At 48.0% G+C, this 21,988-nt stretch overlaps 6 protein-coding genes across 6 annotated transcripts; 3 read left to right on the top strand and 3 right to left on the bottom strand.

Moving 5' to 3' along the window:
- Positions 1-12,810: 12,810 nt before the first annotated feature.
- On the bottom strand, positions 12,811-14,518 carry SODALDRAFT_345339 (hypothetical protein). The gene is made up of 2 exons (XM_028613198.1): positions 14,207-14,518; positions 12,811-14,152 (listed from the first exon to the last, which is right to left on the bottom strand). Exons 1-2 carry the CDS (start codon positions 14,323-14,325, stop codon positions 13,090-13,092), a joined length of 1,182 nt encoding a protein of 393 aa, XP_028465461.1. The 5' UTR covers positions 14,326-14,518; the 3' UTR covers positions 12,811-13,089.
- A 143-nt stretch (positions 14,519-14,661) lies between these two features.
- On the top strand, positions 14,662-16,031 carry SODALDRAFT_334773 (hypothetical protein). Its single transcript, XM_028612294.1, has one exon. It carries the CDS (start codon positions 14,808-14,810, stop codon positions 15,648-15,650), a length of 843 nt encoding a protein of 280 aa, XP_028465460.1. The 5' UTR covers positions 14,662-14,807; the 3' UTR covers positions 15,651-16,031.
- SODALDRAFT_334771 (hypothetical protein) lies at positions 15,971-17,094 on the top strand. The gene is made up of 4 exons (XM_028612293.1): positions 15,971-16,037; positions 16,112-16,174; positions 16,347-16,418; positions 16,545-17,094. The coding sequence occupies exons 1-4, from the start codon at positions 16,034-16,036 to the stop codon at positions 16,682-16,684; spliced, it is 279 nt and encodes a 92-aa protein (XP_028465459.1). The 5' UTR covers positions 15,971-16,033; the 3' UTR covers positions 16,685-17,094.
- Positions 17,095-17,198: 104 nt separating this feature from the next.
- On the bottom strand, positions 17,199-18,428 carry SODALDRAFT_202300 (hypothetical protein). The gene is made up of 2 exons (XM_028607218.1): positions 18,087-18,428; positions 17,199-18,009 (listed from the first exon to the last, which is right to left on the bottom strand). Exons 1-2 carry the CDS (start codon positions 18,336-18,338, stop codon positions 17,356-17,358), a joined length of 906 nt encoding a protein of 301 aa, XP_028465458.1. The 5' UTR covers positions 18,339-18,428; the 3' UTR covers positions 17,199-17,355.
- Positions 18,429-19,766: 1,338 nt separating this feature from the next.
- SODALDRAFT_279859 (DUF718-domain-containing protein) lies at positions 19,767-20,321 on the top strand (the record flags this gene model as incomplete). Its single annotated transcript, XM_028608196.1, has 2 exons — positions 19,767-19,989; positions 20,095-20,321. 2 exons carry the CDS (start codon positions 19,767-19,769, stop codon positions 20,319-20,321), a joined length of 450 nt encoding a protein of 149 aa, XP_028465457.1.
- Positions 20,322-20,776: 455 nt separating this feature from the next.
- SODALDRAFT_340834 (hypothetical protein) lies at positions 20,777-21,599 on the bottom strand (the record flags this gene model as incomplete). The annotated part of the gene is made up of 3 exons (XM_028612992.1): positions 20,777-21,224; positions 21,400-21,454; positions 21,527-21,599. 3 exons carry the CDS (start codon positions 21,597-21,599, stop codon positions 20,777-20,779), a joined length of 576 nt encoding a protein of 191 aa, XP_028465456.1.
- Positions 21,600-21,988: the final 389 nt, after the last annotated feature.

Genomic DNA, 21,988 nt, shown 5'->3' with positions numbered 1-21,988 from the left:
AATTAGAAAAAAGCGCCTATTAACCACGGGCGCGTAATAGGAGTAAAATCGATAAAACCACTAAGACGGAGATTATAACCACCGCCTCCCTCCCGGGATACTATCGTAGCGGTACCGTAATACTAACGCTACGGTGTAGCCAGAAAAGACGTAGGATAATAGCCTGATCTAGTCCACGTAGAATTCGTAACGGACCTACTTTTTATAATATAAGCGCTCCCCCCCTCGCCCGTGGCGGGATATAGCGCGGAACCGATAGGAGACTAAAAGGGGACTACTACGCCCCCCGGAACCGAGAGTAGCTAAGATTAAGACAGAAATTCAGGCCTTACTAGTTAATAGGAATATAATCGAGTAGGTCGTGGAGCTAGTAGAGGAACTAATCACGATATATACTACGTATAAGGACGCCGGCGCGATACCGCTAGTATACTTATACGCTATTATTTATTATATTATCCGAGAGGAACTCCGAAAAGGAATAAGTGGCATGAAAGAGACCTAGGCTAATATTATAGCCCGGGCTCCTATAGCGGTACCGCCGCGGGACCCCGCCCCCTCTAAAATAATCCCCGCTAGGTATTACTGGGAACTAATTATCCGCTAAAGAACCCTCCCCGAAGACTAGCCCCTTAAAGATAGGACCCTAAAGGAGATTATCTAAGCTATAAACGCTATAATTACCCGACACGATACCGTAACGGCACGGAAGCTACTAAGCAGAGATATCTGCCTTACCTTTACTAAAAGGGTATAATAGTAGGCTACCTATAAGGAATAATAGATTAAGAAGGCTTTTAGTAAAGGAGCTACCCTAGCCGTATATACTTACCCTATACTAGCTAAGGCTATCCCCCGGGAGGTCCTTAACGCCCTATCCGAAAAAGACCTACTAGTATCCCTATAGGATATAAACCCCGAGGCAAAAATTATCTAAGCTTAATAGCGGGTACCCCGCTACGGTACTAGTAGGGTAGCGCTCCTCCTTATCGAATCGGCTTCGCTAGAAGGGGTAGCGAGCCTTATCCGGAATACCCTCCTTTTTAAGGGGGATAGCTATATCTATAAATTATACGATCCCGACCTAAGCCCCCTAAAGTGCTATAAGTGTTTATACTTCGGCTACTAAGCGAATAGCTACCCTACGGCGGAGAGGGTATACCGCTACTATGCTAAGCCCGAATCGGCGTATCTATAAGGCCTAGGATATTATAAAGCTACGGCGCCGGGGCGCCCCCGCCGCTACGCCGCCTATACCGGAGACTATAATATCTTTAACGATTTATACTAATTATTAAAGAAAAAGACCGAGGAGACCCGCGAAGCGTATAAGTACCGAGCCAGGGACTTCGATATTACCCGTTAAACCGAAGCGGTATACCCGCGGTAGCCGTAGATTTTCCCCTTAATTATTATCGCCTAAAATTAGGACCGACCCCTCCGTAAAAGTAGGGGTCGGCCCCCGAAAAGGACTAGGGGATAGGAAGACCCCCTAATACCAGGCCCGATAAGCGCCTATATAGTCCCCTATAAGGCCGGTAAGGTACCGTAGTAGGAACCCTAAAGCTAAACTCCGGTTATACCGGGTATGTTATCTTAGCCCCCCCCCCTTTAACTAATAGAAATCCACGTCCTTTTATAGAATATAGGGAGGAGTTAGGCGTGGCGGGAGCTACCGCTCCGGTACCGCGCTAAGTACGATATAATAGTAATTCAGGAACCCGGCCTTAACCGTTTCACGAAAAGCCCTATAAGCCCCTCCTAAAGGGTATACCGGCTAATCTAGGGAGGAGGCTATACCCTCCTATATATCTATAAAAGACACCCGCTATATATGTGGACGTAACGGACCTACCGCGATACCTACACGGTTATATTCGGGACTAGAGACGATACCCTTATAATCTAGTTAATCTACTTAGAGAACTATTAGTTAGCTAGGATCCCCTAGAATACGCCCCGATAAGATATATTCGATATAGTACCGCTACGGGGCCGATACGTCCTTATAAGGAACTTTAACCTATACTATCCCCTATAGTTATGGCCACCGCGGTACTACCCCCGAGCTAATACCCTACTTACCCTAGCGACCTAGTAGAACCTAAACCTAGTAACCCCCCCCGGAATAACTATATAGCACCGCCTAGGCAGACGTGCTAGTACTATCGACCTTATATAGGTAATATAAGGGCTCCGCTATAACTTTAACGGCCCGGATAAAACCGTTATCGGGTCTAACCACTACTTATAGATAGCCTAAATTCTTATAGAGACGGATACCTTATCGACTACCACGACGATACTACTACGGGACTTAGCCGGGCCCCGCTAGGTCTAGAAAGACTTTAACCCCTTATAGATCCCCTAGCTTACCGCTACACGGCTGTAGTAGACCGGCCCCCTTATATTACCACGGGATATCGACTTAGTACTAGATAACCTAATAGAAGACCTTATAACTATAGCCGATAAGACCGCGCCGCGCCGTTATAGAGGCACCCCCGGACGCCTATCTACCCCCTAGTAGAACGCTAAGCTAACCGCCCTTACCTAGGAAGTAAGGTGCCTCCACCGTAGATATATATCCAGGAAGTCCCGGAACCGATAGGAAAATTTCCAGGAAGCGGAGAGGTACCGAGATAAGGCCGTGGCGGTAGTAAAGCGGCTATACTAGCGGTACCTACTTTACTTAACCGGGAAGGATAATAGTCTTCTCTAGCGGCTATAGAAATAGGCATGAATTAAAGGGGGCGTATTACCGGACCCCTTATCGGTACTATTACTATACCGAGAGAATAACGATTACTCGGTAACTATACACGTAGAGAAGGCCGAAGTCCTTAGCCGGAAATTCTTCCCCCCCCCCTCCTTACCGCCCTTAGGCCCTTAGGCGCGGAATTCCCCCCGGGATAGGATATCCGCTGAGACGTTACCGTAGCGGACGTATAGGGGCGCCTTAAGAAAATAAAACCCTAAGCGGCGCTAAGACCCGATAGACTCCTAGCAGGGCTCCTAAAAGCGTATAAACCCCCCCATACTAAAGACTTAGTGCTATCTTTATAGCGTGCCTCGAAGCGAGCTACTACCCGAAAAGGTGCCGCTACGCTACTATAATAGTCCTTAAGAAGGAAGGCCGGCCGCCGGCCGACTATAGGATAGTAAAAGGCTAGCGACCGATATTACTCCTTAGTATAATAGGTAAGGTCCTTAAGGGGATACTAGCTAACCGGATTATAACCGTAGCGGAGGAGTAATAGCTCCTCCTAGAGGGATAAATAGGTAACCGGTTAGGACGAAGTATAAAGATAGTAGTATAGAGAGTTACGGAGGCCGTAAAGGCGAGCTAGGCCTATAGCGGCACCGTTTCGATACTCTAACTAGATATTAAAGGCGTTTTCGATACCATCCCCTATTCTCGCCTTCTCGGAGTACTTAAAAGGAAAGGCTTCCCTTAGTAGCTTATTACCCTAATTAGTAGCTTTCTCTAAGACCGTATAGCCTAGTTACTACTTAATAGCGAAACGGCCCCCCCGTAACACCTCCGTAGTAGTATACCGTAAGGCTCCCCGATCTCCCCTATCCTCTTTATCCTCTATATCTCTACTCTATACGAGGAACTAGAAAGGGTCCTTAAAATAATAGTAGTAGGTTTTACTAACGATATAAGTATTATCGCCTTTAGTAGGACGGAGGCGTAGATGCGGTAACGCCTCGCTAACGCGTAGCGGATATACCTAGATTAGGAGATAGCGAGCGGACTATAATTCGAACCAGCTAAGTGTATTTATATCCCCTTCATAAAGTCACGCTAACCTTTACCTACCCCGCTCCCCCTTAGTGCTACCTTAGTACCGGTAACAGAGGCGAGAAAGTTCTTAGGCGTTTAGCTTAATAAAAAGCTCGACTTCCGACAAAACACTAAAAAGGTAAAGAGCCGATTAGCCACCTAAATATACGCCCTTTTAAGGCTTAGCGCGGTAGCGTGGGGGTATAGCTTCGTAGACGTAAGAAGACTATACCTTATAGTAATACGATTAGTAATCGCCTACTACGCCTCGGCCGTCTATAAGATAAGGGCCGGCCCCTAGAATGGCCCCGCCGCGGCACTTATAACGGTATAGAATCGGTGCCTCCGATTAATAGCCGGAGCCTATAAAGCCACGCCGGTTAGGGTCCTCGAAAAGGAGACCTTTATTCCCCCTCTTAATCTATATCTCTTAAGCCTTAGTATCTAGAAGGTCCGCCGGATATAAGAGGAGGGAACCGAAGATAAGATACTAGCTGGAGTATACGCCGTAGCGAGAGCCTTAGCGGCACCGAACCGATACTATAGGACCCACGCGGCCCTTGCGTGGAGAGCCTAGCTTAACGTCCTAACGACCTAGACCGGAAACGCGGCCCCGAGGAAAGCCCTTATAAAGGACTAGGGTTAAACCTGAGCGGAGGTATAAAGGCCCTATACCTACGCCGTAACGGCACTAAACCGCCCCCCGATACGGCGCTCCCTCCGGAAATATAGAGGACTACTAAAGCTATAAAGCGCTATACTTACCTAAATTAGATTAGAAAAGCTAGGCCTATAAGCCTTCTTGGTAAAAGCGAGGGTACCGGGATTTCTAATAACGCGGTGCCCCTATAATAACGGAGGGGTAGAAATAGCGGAGCACGTAGTGCTTTAATACTAGGATATAACCGAGGATAAGCGTAGGGAGCTCTTCGGTACCGTGGGGAGGCTACTCACGACTAGAAGGGATTTATACGATATATTAGACTATAACACCGAAGCCGGGGCGATAGCTAAATAGTTTCTATAATAGAAAAGGCTTAACGACTTTCGCCTTACCCTTAAAGTTATAGAAGCCTACGAGAACGCGGCGGTACCGTAGCGGGGAAAAAGTGATATAACGACCTAGTTAGTATTAAATAGGGGCCCTATTAGCCGGGACCCCGGCGGTATCGAAGCGTTATCGGGCTATAGCCCGCCCCACCCCCCCCTCTTTACTCCTCGCTAGCCTTATCCTTACCTCCCTTAGAGGTATTAACACCGCTCTTAATATACTCGAGGTCCTAGAACCGGTTAGCTATTCTGCTATCGCGGAGGCGCCGTAGCGGAACCGAAAAGGGACCACGTATATAGTTATCTATTAGGATACCTATTATCGCCTTTATATAGCGGACGCGGCGGAGGATATTCTATAAGGTCGTCTTTACCGATAAGGTGCCGCCACGGCCGTGACCGGAAGGTAGCGCCCGAGAGACGGCCTGTCTAAAGGATAAAGCCGCTATCTTTAGGCGCTCCTTAGCCTAATAGGTTATTAGTAAGGCACTACCGCGATACCGTAAGGAGACTACTTACCGTAGCGATACTATCACTACTAGTAGCCTTTACCGATATATAAAGACTATAAATATTAATAAGACGCTATTACTGCTTTTTCGTAGCGGGGGGGACCTATTAACTAGTTAGACTACCTTAATATACCGATAGTACTATTACGGTATAGTAATGGCTTATATCCTTATAAAGGCGCCGGCTATTAGCGTATTAGAAGTATACGGTACCGGTGCCGGTAGTATTAGCATAGGCAGAAACGTTATCCGGGTAGCTACCTAGACGCTTACTATAACGAAGGTAACTACTATAGGTTAGCCACCACGATACTACTTCGGTACTATTAGGGTATATATACGGTATAACTCGAATAGTACCCTACTTATACCGGTTATTATTATTACTAGAAGGAGGTATCTACGGTTATTAGTATACTACTACTACGGTACCGCCACAATATAAAGATACTTATATTATACTTTTATTTATAGTTAATATTGATTATTATTACTACTACTATCGTACCACCTAGTTAACCCCGCGCCACCGCCACGCCACCTATAAACCACCACGTACTAATTTTAACTAAGGAAACTATAAATCGAGAACAGGAAAACTAGAAGATATTACTAGTTAGCATGACGCCGTGACGGTAAGCCTTTAAGGCCGTAAGCAGGAACGTAACGGGGGACACCTATAATATACTCTATAGCGTTATAGGAAGAAAAAGAGGAAAAGGAAAAGGACCTTGAATTCTATTATCTATCTACTATTTTTTCGGGTATAGGCAGAGCCTTACCTTTCCTACCTGCCGCCGGATATAGAAGGCACCCCCCCCCCCCCCCTCCCCCTAAGGGAGGCAGGAACGCCTGCCTCGCCTTTTCTTTATTAATTAAATAGAAGGAATAATAGGCGCGGCCCCGGGGACGTAGGGAGGCCGATATTAGTATGCCGTGGCCGCTATACGGCGGAGACCCCGCGGCACCCTTTTAGCCCCCGCCCCCTTACTAATAACCGGCCTAGGCTAACCCGAACTATAGCCTACTACCCTTCCTATTAGCTACTAGCCTGGAGGTATAATCCAGATACGTAGACGGGGTAAACCGGGGCTATATCGGCCCCGTAAAGGCACCGCTCTAACTAAGGATAAGTATAGAGGTTTTCCCCCGGGGCCCCGGGGTTTTCCCTTCTATAGCTACCCGAGAAGGACTGTATAGTCTAAATAGGCTCCTATAGATTAGATAGGATAGCGGAGTAAGAATAATAATAATAAACCGTCTATATCTAGTATATACCGGATACTATACCGATAGGTATTTAGGATATACTAAATACCCTTATCCGTCGGATTAAAGGTATACTAGAGGAAGATATCGATCCTCCCTAAAAGCTAAGAAGCAGGGAGGGTAATTTTATAGTTCTCTATAAGGATAAGTTTTTCCAGTAGAGGGTAAAGGATATAAGTGGGGAACTAGAGGGATAGGAAAGAATCTATAGCCGCCGCCGTTAATACAGGGATAAAAGAATACAGGCTGTTTCTTAGGTATACCGGTAAAATAATTACTGCCTTAGTTAGTAGTATACCCTTTAAGGCATTTAAAAAATCAAGACCGTACTAGACTACGCGACCTAGATAGTAAGTTATAGGATTATTAGCGTAGTATAGTAAAAGATAACGATACCATATAAAGTCCAAAGGGAAAATAGGAGAGCTATCGGTAAAATAAAGAAAACGCCCGGATATTATCCGGAGGGATTCGCCCTATACACGGGTATCCTATATTTTAGACTTAGTAACCGCATTAGGGTGATTTAGTCTAGTAAGGCCAGAGTAGCAGAAGGAGGATAGAGTTAGTGAACTTAAAAATATCTTAAGGTAGTGTTAGATATCGAATAATATAGCCTCCTCGATAATCTAGGCATACGAAGGGAGTTTCCGAGGATTAAGTTTCACCGATATCTTCCGTATTATGTATTAAGGAACTTAAGCTCGGAAAGCGTGCAGAAGACTATTCTTCTTTTTAGGCAGTTAATATAGCTCTTTAGCCGGTAAAGTTCGTAAGATTCTATATAGAGCTAACTATACTAAGCGGGATAGATTAACCTTTATAAGGAAGACGGAAAACTTAAACGCTATTAGGGATATAGTAAAGGGTTTAGTCGTGTGGCGTATTTCCTCGGTAAGATTATAGGGTAGTATATACTAGCATAATCCAGAGTTATAATTAAAGTTAACGGTGATAGACTCTTCTGGCTATAAAAGAATATTATATTCGGGAAAATCTGGATCCTCCTTATCTATAATAATATAATTATTGGTATCGTTATCGAGGTTATTATCCTCGATATTAGCGGGTACTATAGAGGTTATCTTAGATTTATCGAGTGTATTTTCTTACTCTGGCTCCGATATAGGCTCCGGGTTACCCTAAGCAATATCTGTCTTAGTAGTATCTAAGGCCTATTATACTATCTTTAGTGTATCTACGCCGCTATTAGATCTAGTATCGCTAGTGTTATTAATAACTATCGTGTTATTATAACTGGATGAAGACGTAGTGGCACCAGATCGTCAAGACAAAGATCAGATAAAGAGGTTAGTCCAGTAAGACTACGATGCATAACCAAAACATAACCAACACCGCTATAACCTTCAGCGAAGAAGTAGATCGGTAGTCACTATTCTGATCAGGGCAACGTAAGTTAAACTGGAAAGATACCTTAAACGTAGAATAAGCAATTATAAAAGAGGATAATAATTATCGCCTAGTCCCTTAATAGGGATGTCCGGCGCCTGTTCTTAATATATATATAGGAGGTAGACCCCGTAGCCTTAAAAAGAGAGTCACGTGACCACCTACTAAACCACTCTAAAGCCGTATCTACGCGGTTATAACACGGCCCCAGTTATCTTATTCGCGCTCTTATAACGTAGATAACTTCTAAAAACAAGTAGATATAAGTAAATAAACTAAGCAAAGAGCTATCGTACACCCTTATTCCTCTAATCACCCTATCCTCCACGTATACTAAGTTAGGGATCCTCTTAGTTCTAGTTCCTCCGTATATACTATTCCCTCGCTATCTTTATCGGCTATATCCTTAAGACGTCCTTTATCTAATCCTCTATATATACCTCTACTTACGCTTTCGTAAAGTCCTTCCCCCGACTATATAGTCCGGCTTATTAGCCATTTTAGCCTCCTAATTAGCGGTAGCTTTATCTGCCTTCCACTTAATAGCGGTATTATAACGATGCTAGCCTCCTTACTTCACTACTCGCGATAGCGGAAGATACTTATTACTATTAGTAGCGGTATCCTATAAAGCGGCTCTATAGGAGTTATTAAACGACTAGACCTAATCCTCCCGGCTATAGTTACTCGGTCTAAACGGTATATTCCTTATCTCGATTAGCCTATAGAATAGCAGGCTACGGGAAACTTCTAGACCGCGGTCCTAGTATACTCGGTTCTTCTCCCACTTACTCTATATATCTATCCTCGTGGAAAACTTAATAAGGTCTTCTCCCTCGTGCGTGTAGTAACTAGTAGCTAAGCTAATCTTAACTAGGGCGGGCTACGGCTACTATATTTGCTTCTTAGGCTTAGTCACCTTCTAATCAGGGGAACCCATAAAGATATAAACCTTAAGGGCTTTAGGCGAGGCTATAGGTATAGGCTTAATAGTCGAGGGAGTACCCTCGCCAACCTCCTTAGCCTTAGAGGTGGTAAGCTTAAGATTACCTAGTTCCGGGAATATATCCCTATTATCCTCGCTAAGTGCTAGTCCTTTAATTACCCCTTAATTAGGGGAAGAGGACTTCGGCTTAGTAGGCAGGGGTGTTTTAGGAGCCTTTAGAGTCTTCGGACCCTTAGGCGGGTTAATAGGTTTCTACTTCTTATTAATAGGCGTAAAACCAGTTATCTTAGGCGGATTATAAGAGGGAGTAGCGATAGGAGCGGTAGTAGGAGCGGGGTTAGGAGATAAGGTAGACTACTCGGAAGCCAGTTTAAGCTTAGGTTAATAGCCAAAGCCGAAGAGTTGGCCTATATAACTTAACTAGCTATATCTAATATGCCTAGTATAGCTGGTTACGTTATTAACGTTATAGCGGCTATCTTATAGCCGGTATAGCCGGGATAAGGCAGGGAATAAGTACCCCTCCTAAATAACATAACGAATCTATTCACTAACGAATAGGCTACACGAATACTTATCCTCCTATTAAGGGCCTGGAACGATATAAAACTTCCTGACTAGGCTGTCTATAGCCTCTTTAGGGGCTTTAATATACCGTAGCTAACTTATAGCTCCTTGGAAGCTCTCTAATAGACGCTTTTTAGCTCCTCCGTTATGCTATATACTATCGTATACGTATATAACCCACGTCTCCTAATCTAAGATCAGGCTAATAAAATAGTTACCTCTAATATAGTATATAAAGTGAATTAGCCGAGATATTACGATCCTAAAAAGATTTCTCTCGCTTACGTCTAGATAATTAAACCTCTTCTTCTTAGCGTCGTATCCCTATAAGTTAATATTATTAATCCAGGCCTTAGGCCTAGTATTACCGATCTGTCTAGTGATTATTACCCTAATCAGGTCTTCTATAATAGACTTTTCTAACCACTTACCCTTAGAGAGGTTACTATACACTTTTTACGTAGCTAGTAAGGCTATACGGGCGGCTATAATACTATCTCCACGAACCTTTACTAAGGAGGTTAACGGGGTTATATTATCTATAACTTCTCCGCCTATATACTCTCCTTCTATAGATCCTAGGAGCTATTAAATTACTTACTAGTCCTTTATACTACCTACCATAAACCTAAAAAAAAGGGGGTTATTATCGGATATATCGAATAGGCGGTAAGGGAGACCTATTAAGGGGAAAGCCTATCTACTCTTCTTAAGGACGTATTCTATACGACTTCTAATACGAGAATTAATAACGGCGTGTGCTTTAGGGTGAATATAGCGCTTAAGTAAGTTCCCTATAGGGGTAGTAGCCTAGTAGTTATTCATAGCGAGGGCGGCGTGCGCGGCGGGAGAGGGAGAGAAAAAGAGGAGGGGGGGGAGGAATAAAGGCCGGTAAGAGCGTAAACTATAGCTAGTTACCCTGATTAGGCTTTAAGGACGTCGAAAAATAGTTAAAAAGAAATAGAAAAAGCTATCGTTATAAAATAGCGGTTAATGGTTACGGGTAATATCCGAGAGCGAAGGGCTAATCGAAAACTAAGGAGTAAAAGAGAGAGGAAAAAAGACCCTTAGAGCTCGAGGTCGAGGATATTTATCCTCCTCTAATAAGCTCGAAAATACCTTCTTCCGTGGTAGTCTTTACCTTAAGGGTTCCTTTATAGTAGGCGTTACTACTTAGCTACTACCTATAAAGGAGTCTTTTACTTAGTTAAAGGAGGCGTGCCTTAGTTATAGCGATAATAACTTGGATTCACGGCTATACCTAATAACCCCTATATTATAATCCGCGACGGTTTAATCCTATTCTTCTATATCGACGATATCGGACTTCTATACTATAAAGACCGTAAGACTAACGCCGACGACCTTAAGGCCGCTCTTAAGCGAAGCTATAGGTTATTAGGAGGTAAAGAAATCCGCTAGTTCCTAGGAATTAAGGCCCTAAGGGATAGAGCTACTCGTAGGCTATAGCTATTATAATCCTCCTACGTAGAGAAGATCGCGGTTAAATACTACGTAGATATACTCTGCCGAAAACCACTAAAAGTCCTATTATCTACGGAGCCGGTAATACCCCGCGACGGCACTCGCGTATCGATTCCCGAGGTCCGCTAGTATTAGGGTATAATCGGTTCTATCCTACACGCCGCTATTATAATAAGACCCGATATCGCGTTCGCCTATTTAAGGCTTTCCTAATATAATATTAATCCCTCCTCTAACTATCTTAAAAGGGCTTAATAAGTGCTGCTATTCCTATACTATATAAGACACTACTACCTGGAATTCGGCGGGGATAGGCTCTTCCTAATAGTAAGCGACGCGTCTTTTAGGGATAATCCAGACCGTAAAAGTTTATAAGGATATACGATAAAGCTCTGCGGGGAACCGTTAACTAGAAGGCGGGTAAGTAACCGACGGTCACGATATCGTTAACAGAATCGGAACTACTTACTCTTATAGAGGCCGCTAAAGAGACGTTATTCGTTAGCCGGATATTAAGAGATTTAGAGCTTCGGTTAGACTAACAGTAACTACAGCTACACTACGATAATTAACAGACTATTAACCTTATTAATAAGAAGGCATAACGCCTACGGACAAGGCTACGGCACGTTAATATATATAACTAGTAAGCGCGCTAGTTAGTATAATAAGGTCTCTTTAAGGTTATATACGTTAATATAAAGGAGATAATCGCGGACGGTTTAACGAAGATATTACCGGAGGCGGGGATTAAAAGACTATAGTAATAGCTTAATTTAACGGATTAAAAGGATCGTATTAAGTAGTCTAAACGGCTACACGAAGAGATTAAATGCGCTAAAGCTAAAGCTGTAGCGACCACGAAGGCCCCTAAGGGCGTAGTAGATCCGATAGATATAGATTAAGCAGATCCGGCTAATCAAGATTAAGGAACTAATTAAGATAGAATTAAATTAAACGGTTAAATAGGGCGGATTTAGATCCCTTTTATAAGGGCGTTTTCTCCTGACTATCGATTTTACGATAGAAAAGTTAAGAGCGTTTACCTTAAACTAAAGCCTCTAATTAGTTAGTTAACCTGAGAAGACCCACCTTAACTAAGGAGGTGTATCGTATAGGCACACGGACCACGACATAGTCTATAGGGGATCTAGGGGGGATCCACGCTATAACTAATGGCTTCGGATATAATAGGGGCGGATACCGGAAAAGACCGGATAGGATCTAAATGACTTAGTACCCATAACAGAGTCTTCACCACCTAAATTAAGGGCATGATATAATACACACACACGAGATTTCTGCTCTACTAAGTTGATCATTCAAGTGCCTATTTGACGTGCGACAATGCTAAGGCTAGACTGTCAAGACCCCCCCCCCCTCCCGGGTAGGTAGATGTCTGATCATTGCCTCCCGAAGCATCAACCCCTGTCAGTCTCATTTACACGTGTAGATCCAGAAATCAACACCGTCCACCTAAATATTATATGGTAGGTACCCGTTCTTCGTAATGCGTACGCGGTACGTATTCCCGAGACCTATGAAGTACTCATAAGCAGGAGAACAATTACAAGACCCCGGAATCATCAACACGATCCATCCGAGTTTTATCTTCTCTCTGTCGCGAGCTCTCCTAAAGCCTAATGCTTCTAAGTCATAGGAAAACGAGGACTGTTTTCAACTACAGGGACTTGGCATCACTGGCGTCGATAAGTTGACGCTGTGGGGAAGGATATCCTCAGCTTCCCGAAGATTCGGCTATCACCTCAAAATTCTTGCACGAAGTAAGCTGGGCCTCAAGTACTTTCGTCACGAAGGGACCGGAAGGCAGCAAGGCGCCAATTCTTCGATTGGTTTAATGTTCAACGATCCTGAACGCCGGCACTGAGCATCCCCGTATCGTAGAAAGAGAAAAGACAAGAAAACAGAAGCCCCCCTTGGGTGTCACCTTGACCCGCTGTATATCCATGCGAAGCGCCTCGCCTCGTGTCCCAAACGCTCCAAAGACCAGCTGGGCATCCAGTGCTGGCCTCAATCATCTCTCCCTGATATAACCTGGTTCAGTTGTCCTCCGAGAAGATCCCACTTAGACCTCCTTTACCACGATCCCATTCACGCTCTTCACCTGCTTTTGACCACCGGACATCCTTTTCGTCGCGTTCGCCACCTTTCTTCCACCTGGCAATCTCTTCATCGCCAAATCCAGCTGCTCTCATCCGCTGCTCTTGATGTAATTCCCATTTCCTCCGGTCCCTGAAAGCCTCCACTGCATCATCCCAGTTGCCCTTTCTATTATCCTCCTCCATGTCAACATCCGCCTTTGGATCGTAATCTTCCTCAAAGCGTTTGTCCATGCACGATGCCCCGGATTGGAACCCTCGGCCTCGTACTCGCACATGAGGAGGCGGCGCAGGCCCAATCAAGTCATCTAATGGGTCAGTGTCGGACGTTGATGTGCCAGCGGCCTCGCGTCTAGGGCGGGACGACGAGGATGAGTCGTTGCGGCTTTCAGGTTCGGAAGCCCTCTCCTTCGACGCCCGGTAATGCGCAGACGTAAGATGTGTCTTGTCCTTTTCCGTGCTCCCATTTTTCTTCGCCCTCTCCGACCTCCGCCCGGTTAGCCGATCGTCGCGCTCGAGCGGTGAGCGGGCGCGATGCCGTCGTTTCGCATCCCGTTCTTTGGGAGACCGAGATCGCGACCTGCGGCTCTTGTCTCTCCGACGACTCTCGCGATCCGACGGTGTATCTTTCTCGCCATCCCGCCGGCGACGTCTCTTCCTATCAGGTCGTTCGCCTCCCGGAGACGTGCTGCGAGCAGAGCGACGATGTCTTGATTGTTCCGCAGAGCATTGTGGTACAGACCGCCCTTCGCTCCTTGAAGAGCTGGATGGGATTTTTGCGTTGCCTCTGCCCAGTATCGCCATAATGTCTCCCATCTGCCTTCGACGTACATCTTGAGGTACTGCTTTCTTTCTCCTCTGCCGTGCTTCCTCCTTCTCAAGTTCTCTCAAGCGCGCCTGTGACTCGGCAGTTTCTTTTGCGAGAAGGTTGGAATTATGTCTGTCGGTGTCTCGGATGATGTGTTGAAGGAATCGCTTGTTCGGTCTAAGCATGTTCGATGGCCTGGAGCAGGAGTCAGATGATGTGCCAAGCACTAGTAAAAGAGAAACAACAAACATTTTGCTCGGGTGGAAAGCTTCCATTCCAATGCTTGAGTATTTGAGAGAGCAGTCGGCCGCCTCTTTCTTCAACAGCTCTGCCACGTACTCGTCGGTGAGGAGCTCATCGTTGGACATTGTTGATAGAGAGCTCTTTAAGGTATTGGGAGAATCAGCCCCGGAGGGAAAATAATGGTCCAGCCTCCAACTCTCACAGAGATGTTAGAAGATAGCCCTGGATCCCCGCAAAAACTGTGTTCGCACCAAGAAGAAAACTGAGTATACGTTGTACCTGACATACGAATGCAGATTGGAGACTGGAAGGGGGACGGGACGCCCGTGGTTGGTGGAACGGTGAAAGTTGCCTCGCAGGTCACAACGCCGCGAAGGCAGATAAGAGATAAGCCCCACCGCATCATCCCAATTCGGCGACGAGTAAACAACAACCCGTTGGACCACCATCGCCATTGACTTGGTGATGCCTCGTTTCCTTACACATTCTACTTCGTCATCTGCCCTCTGCACGTTGTCAAGTCTCTGGTACGCCGTAATCTATTGCAGCATCAGTAAAGCCCCAACAAGCCAACACTGGAGTCCAAGAATTGCCTAAGCTGCGCAAAATGGACACGACAAAGGTGGACAGGGTGCTGGAAACCCTCGAGGACATGGATCGGAATCACGAATTCTCTATCATCAAACTCAGCGAGCCCATTTCAAACACGTACAATCCGGACTCGAGACAGAGAATATCAGATGCCTCGAACGCTTCCATGGACACTCCTACACCCGCTAGCCTGGACGCAGACCTGCAACATTACAAAGAACTATTCTCCAAACTACGATTCTCCTACGTCGAGCAAGTCACCAAGGAGAAATTCATCCGCGCCATTGTTGGCGATCCGCCTCTGATCGTCACGCCGCAGGAAAACCTGGATCTCGAGAAGAAAAACCAGGCTGCCAAGGCGCAACTGAAGGCTCTCAAGCTCGAGGTGGCCGACATGGTCGCTGCGCTGGAGAAGGAAGGCCGCGAGCTAAGCCAACGGTATGAAAATATTCAGCTCGAGACAGCCAAGCTGCGAGAGCTACCCACCAAGATCTCCGAGTTGGAGGAGCGCATTGCGGAACTGAAGGCTGCGCGGGCGCCCGGCGACGACCCGCGGATGAACATGCCGTTGGCGAAAATGCTAGAGCTGTTGGATGAGAAGAAGAGGAAGCAGCAAGAGTTGGACCGCGAGTTGGAGCAGCTTCAAGCCAAAGTACCTAGGAAGATGAAAGAGGCAGAGAGGCTGCGGGCGGAACTCAAGCCCTTGGAGACTAAGAGGCAAAACAGTGCGGCTGCGGCGAAGGAGGCGAAAAGGAGAAAGGAAGCCGCCCCGGATGGTGTCGAAGATGACTTGGAGGCGAGAGGCCGCTGGTTACGAGCCAGCGAGGCTACGCTTCGGAGTATGCTCGAAATTCAGTAACACAGCACGTGTACATTTAGCTGAGATGGGGGTTTGCTGGGACTCCTGGGAGGAAGTTCTGGCGCGCTGGACGCGAATACTGGGGTAGGCGTATGGCGCTATATTGTGACTTGGGATCAGGGAACGGACTGGTTGATTTCGTGTTGGATGACTAAGAAATCGGGTTTGGCCGAGGCGGGGTTCGGCAGGCATAGGCCCTTCACCGAGACCTGTACCATTTTTAGAGAGTCCACAACCACGTGACTGCAGCCAAAAATCGCTTTGGTGGGCTCGGTTAGGGCCTGTCGCAGTCGTGGAATTTTCGAACGTACTTCCCTTTACCGCATCAACACTATCGACCAGCACAGAACAACCCTCATCGTCGACACCGCACAACCGCCAAGATGAGTACGTTTTCTCGGCCATTGAAGCTACGGCTGTTATATCGACCTGGACTAATCACTGATTCTTTTCACCTATAGCGAAGGGAACCTCCTCGTTTGGTAAGCGTCACAACAAGACGCACACTCTGTGCCGTCGCTGCGGTACGTAAACTCCCCCGGTTTGGACGACTTCGAAGCGAATCCCAGATGAATCCCAATGAATCCCGCGAGTCGAAAATATACGACGTTCCTCTTCACGCGTTCGGCGGAGACAAGCTTTTCAGAAATTGTTGGAGAGAGGGAGAACAAAGAACTAATACAAGTTCCTCTGCAGGCCGCCGGTCTCTTCACATCCAGAAGCACACCTGCTCGTCGTGCGGCTACCCCTCGGCCAAGATCCGGAAGTGTACGTTTCACCCGATCACGGTAGATACCACGGATGGAACTCGTCGCGTTCAATACCAAGCAAGACGAGGTGCCCTGGAGAAGGACGTTGGATGAATCAAAAGGCTGACACGAATGGAAAATGCAGTCAACTGGTCCGACAAGGCCAAGCGGAGAAAGACCACCGGCACCGGTCGCATGCGCAAGCTCGGCGACATTCCCCGAAAGTTCAGGAACGGCTTCCAGACCGGCGTTCCCAAGGGCACTCGTGCCCCCATCGCCGCCTAAACTCGCCTTCTCTCATGTTTGAGAACGATTACGATGGATGAGAAGCAGGAGAACAAAATCAGGGAAGGCTCCTTGCACAAATGAGTGAACTCTGCATTGGGACGGTCCGGTCTTAAAGGGAGTGGTGTTTACAGCATGAGATAAAAACAACCGCGCGGCTGCATTCGAGGTCTGCTCTGGGCTGGATGGATACCGAATATGGCTTTGCTTTAGGGATATGGACTGAGCAAGGTCGCAAAATCACAATGACATTGACACATACTGAGTGGCCCTCGTGAGATGACTGGTCTCCGGGGGGGGAACGGGAACATGGATTGGCGTGTTTCTGCACGCAGAGTGAACATGAACGAGCTTGCATGTCTGATGTGTAGAGATAACGAGGAGGGGTTGATTCAAACAAATTCCTTGTTCCAGCGTCGTGTGCTTAGTATCACTGGCGTGGACCCCGAACTCGCGTCGTCAAGACTACTTCGGGATCACCCAGCCGCTTTCACGCCCATCATGCCGGGAAGGGAATGATGCCCAAATACCATTTACAAGTTAGATGGTTCATGATCCCGCCTGGTTATATTTCTTCTCGGCCTAATAGATATCCCAGCCACAGACGCAAAGCCCACCCCTCTGCAGAAGCTACCCATCTTGCAGAACGAGAATTTTTTGTTGTAACTCGCTCACTGTCCTCTCTGAAACACCTTAACGCTCCCATCCGTGGCCATTAAATATAGCAACTCGGCTTCTTCAACGGCCTTCCCATCGTTATGGTGATGCTCCAAGTCTCCACCCCTCGTAGCCCGCAAAACCCCGCTTACATCGCTGGCGCCTCCCGTATCCAAGAGCCGCAGTGAGAGAACCAAAAGTGCCGAATGCGCCAACGAGAGCACAAGTGCTGCATGCTCCCTCTCCAGCAACGTTGTCTGCGCGGCCACGAGAGGCTCATCCGCCGCCACGGCAAAGATGGAGGCGTAGACAGCCTCTTGCACGTCGAGCAACGCCTCACGTAGTGCCTGACCGCGGGTCGTCGCACCACCATCTGACGGGTCCGGGTCAAGGTCTGCCATCATGGCAAGGAGGATGTCCGGCTGGTCTATGATGAGAACAGTCTTGCCCTGCGTGGACCCTGCTCCTGTCCCCGCCCCAATGTCGGACACGGCGGCAAGGAGTTCCCGCCTAACGTCCGGCAGGTCGACGCTCCGCAATGTGCGTCTGCCCCTGGGGTTGGGAACCGGGCCCGCTCTGGTGGTTGCTGGCGGCGGGGTGAAGAGCCCCGTCAGGCCGTCGACGAATACGAAACGGCCTGCGCGGGCGAGGGATTCGAGGTCCAGTCCCTGGTGAGACCAACGTCAGTTATCCGGGACCAAGACGAAAGAAGCGGGGTCCACATGAAGAACGATCAGGGGCATACCAATCTACCGGCCCCCTCCTTCCAGAAAATAAAATCCCGCATAAAGCTCACGAGCACAACGTTGACGGTTGGGTCGTCATTTCCATCGCTATTTGCCCCGGCGGAGGCTGGCTTCTTATGGAGATAGGAATAGAGGTATCGCAATATGAGCCAGTTGGTGGTGGCGCCAAGAACATTGGTAAGGACAATGTGGGCGCATTCAGGAGGGAGGCCAAGGTACGGCTCTATCAGAGGCGGAATGCGGGTTGCCATGGTTTTCTGTGTTTTCTCCTCTCTGCCATTATCGTGAGGGCACCTTCAATAAAGAGGTCACAGCCCGTGGACGAACTTGCCCATGATGCGCTTGCCTTGGAGCTGAAAGAAGCAAAATGGAGTCACGTGATATCACGTGTGCGAGGCACACATATAAAGTGGACTTTGTGAGTGTGAGGATGAGATGTCATCTGCGCGAATTCCATGTATAGGTAAGGAATTTACGAACACGTATTCCGTGCCATAACACCCGAAGCCCTACAGAGTACTAGATAGTGGTTTCTAGTGACCTGTATCACTCATGGAACTGTATTTTGGTTTTACATAAGGTAGACATGATTTGAAAGATCTTGGACATGAACAGTCAACCGCACCCGAAGGTTCTGTGATATGCTCTTATCTCCGTCCTGAGCTTAACCGCATGGGATACATATCCCAAATGAGGTCCAAGGCTTTTGCCTTCAACTCACGGCCTCAATACTGGATGAGCGCAGTGTCATGTTGAGTCAAATGCACCAGGACGGGGTAGCATTGGATTCCGTGGGGACGCAGGCCATCAAGTAGACAACTCGAGCAACGTGTTGATTGCAACCTCAACAAGAAGGAAAGCAATATGCAGCGCTGAGAGAGAGAGCAGACGGCTAGATATGCCCAGCCCGAACACAATTACCCGTCCAATTGACTCGAGTCCCCGCGCACTTGCATGGAGCTCAGCGCCCCCAGTCGGGATTTCTTTCTTTCTTTCCTATTCTTATCTGTCGTTTCCTTTTACTCGTCATGAATGGGGCGGTTGGTGCATATAGTAGGAGTATGCGAATTAATAATCATAATAATAAGCGCTCCCCTTCCTCCTAGACGTGTTGTCTCCTTTTGGATTCGGAAGTGTACGACGTTGTATCCGTATGCAATTATTTCATAGTACAAATCCCGTGGAGCTGCATCTGACGTGGCATCGTCTTTCGAGATGTTGATTAATATAAAAGACGTATTTACGCTCTCGGAAAGTTCTTAAGCAGGGACTCCGAGCTACGAAAGCTACCATCTCTCCCTTGCTTGCCGCATTTCACAATTTCTCCCTCAAATTTCGAGTCCAATCGTTCAAGGCAAAGAGGCAACGGCGAGAGGAAACAGAGCCGGGTAAGTCCAGATCATTTCCGTAATTACAGCCTGCGTGTTTTTTTACCCCGCAGCGCCCCTCCTTCTGTTGCGATACGGTATGCGAGCTGCCTTGCGTGAGTGCGGGTTTGTGGCCATATTCCGCTCAAACCGCGCATAAAAGTACGGCTGGGTTGAGAAAAGAAGTAAACTGAATTTCCCTTGCCCTGCAAAAAAGGTACACATCCCGTAATTTTCGACACGAAAATCTCCGCTGTCTAATCCCAGAAGCTCGACATCTTGGGTCGCTAGCCCCAACTGGTCTCACCAATAATGTGGTCACCGTCGAGTGCAGCCGAGCGCGCGGCCAAGGAGGCCGAACAACAACGTCAAAACACCACGTCGGCCACCGCGCCTTGGAGGCAGAAGAACTCCGGCCGTCGCATCGCGCAGATCATCAGGCTCAAGCCCGAATTCGTGGACAAGTACAAGGAGGTGCACGCCCAAGTCTGGCCCGAGGTGTTGAAGCAGACCAAGGAGTGTAATATCGAGGACTGTATGTCAAAACAACGCATCAATAAGGAAGACGGTTGAGAGCGGAACGGGAAAACCGAAGGAGAAATCGGAAGGCATCCTTGAAGCTAACTGGGGCCTTTTGCAGACAGCATCTTTCATGATTCCGAGACGGGAATTCTCTTCGCGACCATGAAGTACGTTGGCTACGACTACGCGGGCGATATGGAGCGCATGAGGGAGAATCCGAAGGTTCGCGAGTGGTGGGCCATGACGGACAGTTTTCAGGAGTCCCTGGTCCCGGGCGCCACGAGCAGCGAGGCTGGCGAGCCCTCGTGGTGGAAGCCGCTAGAAGAGGTCTTTTATCAGGCGTAAAGCACCTTAACATAAACAGCGAGGGGGGAAGGAAGCATGAAGGAAAAGAGCAGAGTCCGTGGGTATATGTGTGTGATGTGCGCACCAGGTATCTGTCTGTCGTGTACTACGAGCTGTCGGAGCTTATCGTAGTAGCGACATTCTAAACCTGCACTGACTCGGAGCTAAGCTTGCCATGCCTCTGCTTAAAAGAACTCCTGAAATTGATTTGATGAATGAAGGGACCGGCTAGGTCCGCCGCGTGCGCAGCCCGTCGTACGACGACCCAGTAGGCCCAGTAGTGGCGTGGAGGCGGAGCGTTCCATGTGAGGAAACTAATTAAGGGCGGGGCGTGGCAGCATGTTCGAACCGGGTTGAGTGAGCAAGTAATTAGAAGTTCGTCCGGTTCGTCCGGGGGCACATCTCCAACGGGCTGTGGTCTGGGTTGTACAAAGAGCGGCCCACCCATGCAAGATTCAGTTCAAACTGCCGAACAAACCTCCCAAGATGCCAGTCGAGCCTCCAGAGGGACCACCACCTCCTCCACCTCCGCGATTGCCCTGGCGGCGGGCCTCGTTGCGAATCCAGTCCTCGAGGAAGCGGCGGTCCGTCAGCTTGCGAGCATCGTGCACCTTGGTCTGCACCTGTGCCTCTTGGGCATCAAAACTAAGCAAGGTCGGAATCGAGGTGATCATATACGTCATTCCGAGGCCTTGGCTCATGATGTCCGGAGCGTCGTACTCGACGGGGCAATAGGCGACACCGCCCTCAGCCTCGCCCACGCCCTCCTCGATGAGGGACTGCAGGAGAGGGGCGACGACCCGACAGGTCGAGCACCATGAGGTGGTCCACAAGGTGAAGAGAGGGACGCGGGATGACGAGGAAAGCAGCAGGTAGGTGTGGAAGTCGTCGGGCCTGCGCACACTACAAGGGATTGATGGATGGTTACCCTCAGGTCAAGGGATTTCGTAGACCGACAGCAATGTGCTCGTCGATCAGGGAAATATAATAAACAATCAATGATACCTTGGGCCCTGGGGGGGGGGGGGGGGTGGAGGAAATGGCGAGGTAGAGCAACATGCGGGACTAGCGTACTTACGAAGTATATAGCTGGTTCTTGGCCCTATGAGGCGGTGAGGTGGAGAAGAACGAGACTGGGGAGAGAGAGGAGATGGGAGATGGTTTGCGAGCAGGACGGTGAAGCAGAGAGAGTGGCGCCGAGGGACACTGGTGGCGAGATGTGTTGGCTGCCAATTCGTAAAGCCAGTTGATGCTGGTAGTGCATCGTGAGGTCCTCATCGCGTCGGCAACCCTTTGAGATGCACGATGACGTAGTGCGCCTGGTAGTTTAATGGGAGATGGAATCCGTATGTGGGCGTGGGACGTCGTGACAGAAATGCGAGATGCTCGAGTTAGCGGGTGTGGGTGTGAAACGTAAGACAAGGACTGCACGAATCAATTGTCGATATCCAACAACTTCAAGTTCCTTGGGATGCAGACCAAGTCAGGTATGGTGTCTTGATAGGAGGAGGCGAGTGGACAGGGGTGGTTGATGTGTAGTTATACAGAGCGAAGAAGTTCGTCCGCGGGTTAGGCAGCTGAACGCCTGTGTCCTGGCAACGGTTTTACTTGGATCTTTTTCTTGTGGGTTGCCGACGTCAGCTGAGACCAATTGGCAGAAGGTATAG

The sequence above is a fragment of the Sodiomyces alkalinus genome (genome assembly GCF_003711515.1).
Source record: "Sodiomyces alkalinus F11 unplaced genomic scaffold SODALscaffold_7, whole genome shotgun sequence".
Lineage (NCBI taxonomy): Eukaryota > Fungi > Ascomycota > Sordariomycetes > Glomerellales > Plectosphaerellaceae > Sodiomyces > Sodiomyces alkalinus.
Note: the sequence above shows the minus strand (reverse complement) of the source record. Positions and strands in the feature narration are given on the sequence as shown.

Bases quoted from the DNA above. Each gene is read 5' to 3' on its own strand.
- SODALDRAFT_345339 (XM_028613198.1), bottom strand. From the start codon at position 14,325: ATGTCCAACGATGAGCTCCTCACCGACGAGTACGTGGCAGAGCTGTTG. The intron at 14,153-14,206 runs GTTTGTTGTTTC...CTCCTGCTCCAG, and splicing joins GCTTTCCACCCGAGCAAAAT to GCCATCGAACATGCTTAGAC.
- SODALDRAFT_334773 (XM_028612294.1), top strand. From the start codon at position 14,808: ATGGACACGACAAAGGTGGACAGGGTGCTGGAAACCCTCGAGGACATG.
- SODALDRAFT_334771 (XM_028612293.1), top strand. The intron at 16,175-16,346 runs GTACGTAAACTC...GTTCCTCTGCAG, and splicing joins CACTCTGTGCCGTCGCTGCG to GCCGCCGGTCTCTTCACATC. The intron at 16,419-16,544 runs GTACGTTTCACC...TGGAAAATGCAG, and splicing joins CTCGGCCAAGATCCGGAAGT to TCAACTGGTCCGACAAGGCC.
- SODALDRAFT_202300 (XM_028607218.1), bottom strand. From the start codon at position 18,338: ATGGCAACCCGCATTCCGCCTCTGATAGAGCCGTACCTTGGCCTCCCT. The intron at 18,010-18,086 runs GTATGCCCCTGA...TGGTCTCACCAG, and splicing joins AGGAGGGGGCCGGTAGATTG to GGACTGGACCTCGAATCCCT.